General features: G+C 46.3%; 1 protein-coding gene across 1 annotated transcript; it reads left to right on the top strand.

Annotated features, from left to right (window-relative positions):
* Positions 1-4,047: 4,047 nt before the first annotated feature.
* On the top strand, positions 4,048-4,452 carry LOC147428492 (uncharacterized). The gene has a single exon (XM_086496851.1). It carries the CDS (start codon positions 4,048-4,050, stop codon positions 4,450-4,452), a length of 405 nt encoding a protein of 134 aa, XP_086352977.1.
* Positions 4,453-9,590: the final 5,138 nt, after the last annotated feature.

Raw genomic sequence — 9,590 nt, 5'->3', positions numbered from 1 at the left:
TTTGAGAAGTTTTACATGAAGTAAGTGGTGGGTTGTGTTCATAATCCAGTTTTGGGACGGGGGAGCATTCTTCGTCATGCGCCAAGGCCAATCAATGGCTCTCTCTCTCTCTCCTCTCTCTCTCTCTCTCTCTCTCTCCTCTCTCTCTCTCTCTCTCTCTCTCTCTCTCACACACACACACACACACACACACACACACACACACCTATGACACACACGGCAGTGCAATAGAAAATGAAACATGATCTCTCTCTCTCTCTCTCTCTCTCTCTCTCTCTCATACACACACACACATGCACACGCGCGTGCACATTCAAGGTAGACCAACTTATCGACGTGTGGCACAGCTCGTTGCTTGTTATTTTACAAGGTGCAAAGTAGAGCCACCCTTTACAAAAACAAAAGTGATCACCCTTCAAAATTGAAGGCTGGAGTGAAACTCAACGGCCTCACTAAAGAGTTTAAATAATATAAATAAATCTATACAGTACTAAGTATTGTGACTTTTTGACGGAACTTAGAAGTCAAAACTAAGTTCTTTCATTTTTTATCGTCACTGTACTTGCTACTTACTCTTTACTTTTACATTTCAAAACCAAATGATTTCTGGCTTACCCTTTACTTTTACACTTAAGTTCTTGAAATGAAGGAGAGAGTGACACATGGATGCCCTCTCTTGCTTTGAAAATTTCAAGCTCAATTATATATAGTATAGATTTAATCCTGCTGAGGAGTGTGTATGTCTATTTCTGTTTGAAAAAGAGAGAGAGTGCCATTGATTGGCCTTGGCGCTTGACAAAGAATGCTCCCCCCCCCCCCACCGCCTCTCTCTCTCTCTCTCTCTCTCTCTCTCCTCTCTCTCTCTCTCTCTCTCTCTCTCTCTCTCCTCTCTCTCTCTCTCTCTATTTCTATTTGAAAGAGAGAGTGTGTGCCATTGATTGGCCTTGGCGCTTGACAAACAATGCTCCCCCCCCACCCCCCTCTCTCTCTCTCTTTCTCTCTCTCTCTCTCTCTATATTTCCAAACACTCAATGGAAGACCCGCCTTGCACGACCATTGCCATGATCACTCTAGCAGCAGCAGCAATACCACCAGTCCCCTTGCAGAACCTCTTTTTTCTTGCCTGTAAGGAGTTTGAGATGTGAAAACTTGGGAAAGCTAAAAAGCTTGGATGATCACGTTAGAGCTCTCAACATTGTAGCATCCACAGCCTGGCCCAAAAAAGATGAAGAAAGTGTGGAGATGGATGTGGGACTCTCTCTCTCTCTCTCTCTCTCTCTCTCTCTCTCTCTCTCTCTCTCTCTCTCTCTCTCTCTCTCTCTCTCTCTCTCTCTCTCTCTCTCTTTGTGGAGGGTCATAGCTAGGCAAAAATGGAGCTGGTCAAGATCAAGGGCGGCGGACAGGCAGCGGTAGAGGAGTAGGTGGCTCAGCAAGCACTTGTGGTGAGTGGGACATGTATTGGATCCAGAGTCTTGGCGTCCTGGCCAGGAGAGGATTGAGGTTGTATAAGGGTGTGGGGCTTATGGTGGATCAATTGTTGGTAGCTAGGGGTGGTTATAGAGGAGACTACAGGAGGCCTATTGTGGCAACATTTGAGAAGTTGTACATGAAGTAAGTGGTGGGTTGTGTTCATGATCTAGTTTGGGGGGGGCGAGGAGCATTCTTTGTCAAGCGACAGGCCAATCAATGGCACTCTCTCTCTCTCTCCCTCTCTCTCTCTCTCTCTCTCTCTCTCTCTCTCTCTCTCTCTCTCTCTCTCTCTCTCTCTCTCTCTCTCTCTCTCTCTCTCTCTCTCTCTAGGGTTTCTCCAAGGATATGCTACCGCAACTCCCCGCTAGGCACAGGGCAGCGCCTTGTGGGGGGGTTACGTTCTAGCTTCTGCCCCCCTCACTCCAGCACAAACAGTGTCGGCCCTGCTCTGTCGTCACAGTGTCAGCCCGGCTCTGTCATCCTCGGCACTCTGCCCAGCCCGTCGAGCAGCACACAGGCCTTCAAAAGTGGCAGCAGGTCACCGACAGCCTATTCGAAGTTGCGGCCTCTATCGTCCTCGGCCCTCTGCCCAGCCCGTCGAGCACAACCACCACGCCCTCAGCAGCGGCTTCAGAGCACGAACAGCAGCAGCCACGGTCTCTATCTTCCTCGGCAAACCCTGTCCACCGACTCAACCCACCGTCTTGGACCTCAATCACTTAATCTTAATCTCTTCGTTTCTGGGTTAGGTCTTTTGACCTGCAGGCACCAGTTCGCACGCAGTTTTGCGACAATGACTACTCCTAGCACTCCGGCTTCATGTGCTCGCAAAAGTTTTCTTGCCGTGGCAGATGCCCCTAGGAAGGACTCCTTCGCCCGCCAAGAAGCCAGAATCTCGTCTCTTGAGACCCAAATTCAAGAGCTCGTTAGGGAAAATGTAGCCCTCAAGAAATGCCTACACAAGCTCGAGGTCACAAAGGAAGAAGAGAGCCAGGATCTCCTTACAAAAGCACGAGAGGTTGAAGCCTCCATTGCGGAGTCTGTCACAAAGGTCCAAAAGGAAGTCCGAGAAGTCACAGAAGGCATCACACAAAAAATCGGCACCGAGTTAAAGGCCGCTCTCCAAGAACGCCAGCTACGAGAATCCCTCAGTCTTAAAGTAAGGATCGGAGGGCTCCCATCACCATGGTGCACCACCAAGGACACTCTCGAAGAAGCAATCATCAAGCTAAATGACATCTTGCAGCCCATCACTATTGAGCCTAACACAGTCTCTTGGCTCAACGACACAAACAGACGCTTGCCACCTGGGCAATGCACACTTACCTTTAAGGACAAAGAAGAGCGGTTGAGGCTTTTACACCAATCCCGCCTCCTCAAGGGAATGAATTTTTGGATCGCTGAGGAGTTAACTAAAAACCAACTCAAACTCAAAGCAAGCGAGCTCAAGAAAATGCACGAGGCTCGTAAACAAGGAAAGTGGGCAGTCTATCGAGATGGGTGAGCTCTCATTCAGGATTTTCGAACTCCTAAGAACACCCCGTTGCTATCGGCAACAATAACCACTTAGGATTTTTTCCCCTTGTTTTTTTTTTCATTTTGTCCCCCTCCTTCCCATTTTAGGTTACGCGGCTCATGTGCCCGTTTGTATGACCCCCTTAAAAGCTAGTACTCCCACGTCGAGTCTTTACACCAACCAATTGAGTTGTGCCAGTCATATGATGGAGCTACCTTTTTCATTTGTGTATTTGATCCCATAGGTCATATTTGACCTCCGAGGACGATAATCAATCTATCTATCTCTCTCTCTCTCTCTCTCTCTCTCTCTCTCTCTCTCTCTCTCTCTCTCTCTCTCTCTTCCTCTCTCTCTCTCTCTCCTCTCTCTCTCTCTTTCTTTTTCAAACAGAAATAGACATACACACTCCTCAGTAGGACTAAATGAGATTTTCCCTCTTCTCTCTCTCTCTCTCTCTCTCTCTCTCTCTCTCTCCTCTTCCTCTCTCTCTCTCTCTCTCTCTCTCTCTCTCTCTCTCTCTCTCTCTCTCTCTCTCTCTCTCTCTCTCTTCTCTCTCTCTCTCTCTCTCTCTCTCTCTCTCTCTCTCTCGCTCTCTCGCTCGTCTGCCGACTACACAGAAACCCTAAGCTCCTCTGCTCGTCTCCCCCTGGGCGAGGGCGGCCCTGTGGGGGGGCGTTAATGCGTCAGCCCCGCCCAAGGCCCAAGCTCAATACAAGCCCGCTGCCTGCTGCTGCCGACCCGTCACAAAGGGACTTCAATTGCGCCCTCCTGTCGAATTCAACTGCGCCTGAGGCTTCTCTGCATACAACACAGATTTGTTGTTGCCGATGCGACTATACAACTACCGACTACACAGAGCGCTTCTCTGCCAACTATATAGCAAGCACATTTGTTGCCGACCCTAAGGCTTCAACTTAAATTAAAAAGCCTCTGTTCCCACCTACACAGAGCACCCCTCAGGTCTCTGGTTTTCGAGCTAGGTCTCTGTTTTCGAACAGTTTTCGACTCACACCCTCAACAAGAAGGTGAACTTGTTTCAAGTTTTCAAGTGCTTTGAGAACATGTTCTCGCCAAAGCCTCCAGCAAGCGAGAAGATGGCCACCAACAGCCCCAAAACATCGGGGAGAGCACGGGCTAGCTTTGCCACTGTCCTCGCAGCTCCTAGCACGACAGACTGCATCGGACAATTGCAAGCTGCTCTCGACATGTTCATGGAAGAAAACCGCGACCTCAAAGCGCGCCTTAGCACGCTCGAGGCACGATTTGACTCCATGATCGGCCTCACAACAGACAAGGTGAAGGAAGTCGAAGAAAAGGTCACTCGAGCTCATACGATTGCACTCGCCAAAGTGGAAACTTGTGTGAAGACAGAATTGCAAGAACGTCAGCTTCAAGAAGAGAATGCCCTCAAGCTTCGCATTGGAGGGCTGCCCCCAGCATGGGATGAGTGCCAACAAGACTTCTGAAAGTTAATCGACCTCCTCAACGAAACTCTTAAACCGGTCTATATCGACTACGATCCGGTCGAATGTATCGTCAACAAGTTCAACACCAAGTGCACACCTAGTGGACATGCCATTCTTGAGTTCAAAGACAAGGAGGAACGGCTCCAATTACTCCAGCAATCGCGTCTCCTTAGAGACACCGGATTTTGGATCGCCGAAGAACTCACCCCGACACAAGTCAAGCACAAAGGTGAAGAGTTGAAAAAAGTGCGTGAAGCACGAGCCAAAGGCAAGTGGGCAGTATATCGTGGAGGGAAGGCCATCATTCAAGAGTTTCGAACACCTAAACTGGCCCCTACCCCATAGGACCTCTCCTTAGGCTTTTATTTTTCTTTTGATGGACCCTCAGTCCTTAACTGATATGTATCGATTGCCCGCAGTTAGAAGAACTGGTTGTAATATTTTGTTTTTGGTCCCATGGGTCATATCTGACCTCCGGGGACGATAATTCAATCTCTCTCTCTCTCTCTCTCTCTCTCTCTCTCTCTCTCTCTCTCTCTCTCTCAAACACACACACACACATGCACACGCACGTGCACATTCAAGGCAGACCAACTTATCGATGTGTGGCACAACTCGTTGCTCGTTATTTTCCAAGGTGTGAAGTAGAGCCACCCTTTACAAAAACAAAAGTAATCACCCTTCAAAATTGAAGGCTGGAGTGAAACTCAATGGCCTTGCTAAAGAGTTTAAATAATATAAATAAATCTATACAGTACTAAGTATTCTGACTTTTTGACAGAACTTAGAAGTCAAAAGTAAGTCCTCTCATTTTTTACCGTCACTATACTTGCTACTTACTCTTTACTTTTACATTTCAAAACCAAATGATTTCTGGCTTACCCTTCACTTTTACACTTAAGTTCTTGAAATGAAGGATAGAGTGACACATGGATGCCCTCTCCTGCTTTGAAAATTTCAAGCTCAATTATATATAGTATAGATTTAGTCCTGCTAAGGAGTGTGTATGTCTATTTTTGTTTGAAAGAGAGAGAGAGTACCATTGATTGGCCTTGGTACTTGACAAAGAATGCTCCCCGTCCCGCCTCTCCGCCTCTCTCTCTCTCTCTCTCTCTCTCTCTCTCTCTCTCTCTCTCTCTCTCTCTCTCTCTATTTTTCCCAAACACTCAATGGAAGACCTGTCTTGCACGACCATTGCCATGATCACTCTAGCAGCAAGCAATACCACCAGTCCCCTTGCAGAACCCCTTTTTTCTTGCCTGTAAGGAGTTTGAGATGTGAAAACTTGGGAAAGCTAAAAATCTTGGATGATCACGTTAGAGCTCTCAACATTGTAGCATCCACAGACTAGCCAAAAAAAGATGAAGAAAGTGTGGAGATGGATGTGGGACTCTCTCTCTCTCTCTCTCTCTCTCTCTCTCTCTCTCTCTCTCTCTCTCTCTCTCTCTCTCTCTCTCTCTCGTGGTGTAGAGGGCCGTAGCTAGGAAAAAATGGAGCTGGTCAGGATCAAGGGTGACGGACAGGCAGCAGTAGAGGAGTAGGTGGCTCAGCAAGTGCTTGTGGCGAGTGGGACATGTATTGGATCCAGAGTCTTGGCGTCCTGGCCAAGAGAGGATTGAGGTTGTATAAGGGTGTGGGGCTTATGGTGGATCAGTTGTTGGCAGCTAGGGATGGTGATAGAGGAGACTACATGAGGCCTATTGTGGCAACATTTGAGAAGTTGTACATGAAGTAAGTGGTGGGTTGTGTTCATGATCCAGTTTTGGGGGGGGAGCATCCTTTGTCAAGCGCCAAGGCCAATCATGGCACTCTCTCTCTCTCTCTCTCTCTCTCTCTCTCTCTCTCTCTCTCTCTCTCTCTTTCAAACAGAAATAGACATACACACTCCTGAGTAGGACTAAATGAGATTGTCCCTCTAGCTCTCTCTCTCTCTCTCTCTCTCTCTCTCTCTCTCTCTCTCTCTCACCTATGATACCCACGGCGGTGCAATAGAAAATGAAACATGATCTCTCTCTCTCTCTCTCTCTCTCTCTCTCTCTCTCTCTCGCACACACACACACACATGCACACGCGGGTGCACATTCAATGCAGACCAACTTATCGACGTGTGGCACAGCTCGTTGCTCGTTATTTTCCAAGGTGCGAAGTAGAGCCACCCTTTACAAAAACAAAAGTAATCACCCTTCAAAATTGAACGCTGAAGTGAAACTCAATGGTCTTGCTATAGAGTTTAAATAATATAAATAAATCTATATAGTACTAAGTATTGTGCCTTTTTGACAGAACTTAGAAGTCAAAACTAAGTCCTTTCATTTTTTACCATCCCTATACTTGCTACTTACTCTTTACTTTTACATTTCAAAACCAAATGATTTCTGGCTTACCCTTCACTTTTACACTTAAGTTCTTGAAATGAAGGAGAGAGTGACACATGGATGCCTGTCCTTCTTTGAAAATTTCAAGCTCAATTATATATAGTATAGAAGTTGTACATGAAGTAAGTGGTGGGTTGTATTCATGATCCAGTTTGGGGGGGGGGGGGGGGGGAGCATTCTTTCTCAAGCGCCAAGGCCAATCAATGGCTCTCTCTCTCTCTCTCTCTCTCTCTCTCTCTCTCTCTCTCTCTCTCTCTCTCTCTCTCTCTCTCTCTCAGACACACACACGCACACATGCACACGCACGTGCACATTCAAGGCAGACCAACTTATCGACGTGTGGCACAGCTCGTTGCTCGTTAGTTTCCAAGGTGCGAAGTAGAGCCACCCTTTACAAAAACAAAAGTAATCACCCTTCAAAATTGAAGGCTCGAGTGAAACTCAATGGCCTTGCTAAAGAGTTTAAATAATATAAATAAATCTATATAGTACTAAGTATTCTGACTTTTTGACCGAACTTAGAAGTCAAAAGTAAGTCCTCTCATTTTTTACCGTCACTATACTTGCTAATTACTCTTTATTTTTACATTTCAAAACCAAATGGTTTCTGGCTTACCCTTCACTTTTACACTTAAGTTCTTGAAATGAAGGATAGAGTGACACATGGATGCCCTCTCCTGCTTTGAAAATTTCAAGCTCAATTATATATAGTATAGATTTAGTCCTGCTGAGGAGTGTGTATGTCTATTTCTGTTTGAAAGAGAGAGAGAGTACCATTGATTGGCCTTGGCACTTGACAAAGAATGCTCCCCCCCCCCGCCCCCTACCTCTCTCTCTCTCTCTCTCTCTCTCTCTCTCTCTCTCTCTCTCTCTCTATCTCTATTTTTCCCAAACACTCAATGGAAGACCCGCCTTGCACGACCATTGCCATGATCACTCTAGCAGCAAGCAATACCACCAGTCCCCTTGCAAAAGCCCTTTTTTCTTGCCTGTAAGGAGTTTGAGATGTGAAAACTTGGGAAAGCTAAAAAGCTTGGATTATCACGTTAGATGTTAGGAAATAAGACGTAGCTAAATAGATAATTGAGTAGATTACTTAATGGAGAGAGACAGATTTATATACACGAGATTATAGAGTAGAGAGAGAGAGAGAGAGAGAGACAGTACACACGATATATGTGGTTCACCCAATGTGGGCTACGTCCACGGGAAAGCAGCCACTCAATGGCTTTAGTACCTTAAAACAAGAAGTAGTTTACAAAGGGATTATACCCTTAATGGAGCTCCCGCCTTGCTTCACTCTCACCACCTCACACTCACTTTGTTGCATCAACTTCACACTATGAAATGTGTGTAGAAATGGCCTCCTTTTATAGGCCAAAAGGGCTGCCCTCTCTTATGAGAGACAGCCATGTGTAGCCGCCCTTGTGCGAATAATTCCAAATCGGACCCTCCAATCCACCCATTTGTGGCCGCCCTTGAGAAGACAAGTCCGCTTTTGAATTCGGCCACCGGCCATTGAATTCGGCCACCGGCCACCGGCCATCGGCCATTGACTACCGGCCAACAGCCAACCAACAGGTTGTTTTCCAACCACTTTCCGGCCGCCGTCCGACCATAATATTCCGGCGAAAAAAAAGTATCGGGGGCCTCCGCCCCCGAGGCCTTTAAAGTTGCCCCTAATTCTTATCCGTGAAAATTTTGGTTTCCGGTGAGTGATTTTCCTTCACGCACGATGGCTTCTCCTCATAATGGGGGCCTTACAAATGTGCGCTTTTACCACAGAAAATTACAAGGGTAAATTAGGCTCCATACTTAATAATCTCCCACTTGGAGACTGATCTCCAAACCAAACTTGTGACTGCTTTCCATTCTGGCTTCTTATCCTTGAATGCCAATTGAAGATGAGCAAAAGCTCAACTTCTCCTTGTTGACCACCTTTGTAAACATGTCTGCAGGATTTTCACTTGTATGCACCTTTCCTAGCTTTAGTTGTCCCTCTTCCAAAAGAGTGCGTATGAAGTGATATCTCACCTCAATGTGCTTTGTCCTTGAATGAAAGGCTGAGTTCTTCGCAAGATGGATAGCACTTTGGCTATCACTGTGCAAGACACAATTGTCTTGTTTGAATCCAAGCTCTTCTAAGAATCTGTGAAGCCACAGAATTTCTTTGCTTGCCTCCGTCATTGCTACATACTCTGCTTCCGTGGTAGAAAGTGAAACCACTTTCTGCAGCTTTGAAGCCCATCTTACTGCTGTGCCTCCAACCGTGAACACATAGCCAGTAGTGCTCCTTCTAGTATCTTTGTCACCTGCCATATCTGCATCAGCATACCCTTCTAGAAAAATGTCAGTTCCTCCAAAATACAAAGCATTTGTTGTTGTCCCTTTTAGATACCTAAGTATCCACTTCACAGCTTGCCAATGCTCTTTACATGGGTTGTCCATGAACCTACTCACAACTCCCACTGCATGTGCAATGTCTGGCCTTGTCCAGACCATAGCATACATTAGAGAACCTACTGCTGCAGCATATGGAACTTTAGACATATAGACTATCTCCTCTTGTGTCTTTGGACACATATCCTTCGTTAGTTTAAAATGGCCAGCCAAAGGTGTAGAAACTGGTTTTGCATTTTGCAATGCAAACCTTTCTAGTACGTTCTTGATGTAATCTTCTTGAGATAGCTTTATTGTCTTCTTCGTCCTGTCCCTTGATATTTTCATACCAAGTATCCTCTTTGCAGCACCTAAATCTTTTAT

This window comes from Adiantum capillus-veneris, chromosome 23 (assembly GCF_014529385.1).
Source record: "Adiantum capillus-veneris isolate H3 chromosome 23, ASM1452938v2, whole genome shotgun sequence".
In the NCBI taxonomy this organism is placed as follows: domain Eukaryota; kingdom Viridiplantae; phylum Streptophyta; class Polypodiopsida; order Polypodiales; family Pteridaceae; genus Adiantum; species Adiantum capillus-veneris.
This window is presented reverse-complemented; position numbering and strand designations above follow the sequence as displayed.

Coding starts and splice junctions, on each gene's coding strand:
- LOC147428492 (XM_086496851.1), top strand. CDS start 4,048: ATGTTCTCGCCAAAGCCTCCAGCAAGCGAGAAGATGGCCACCAACAGC.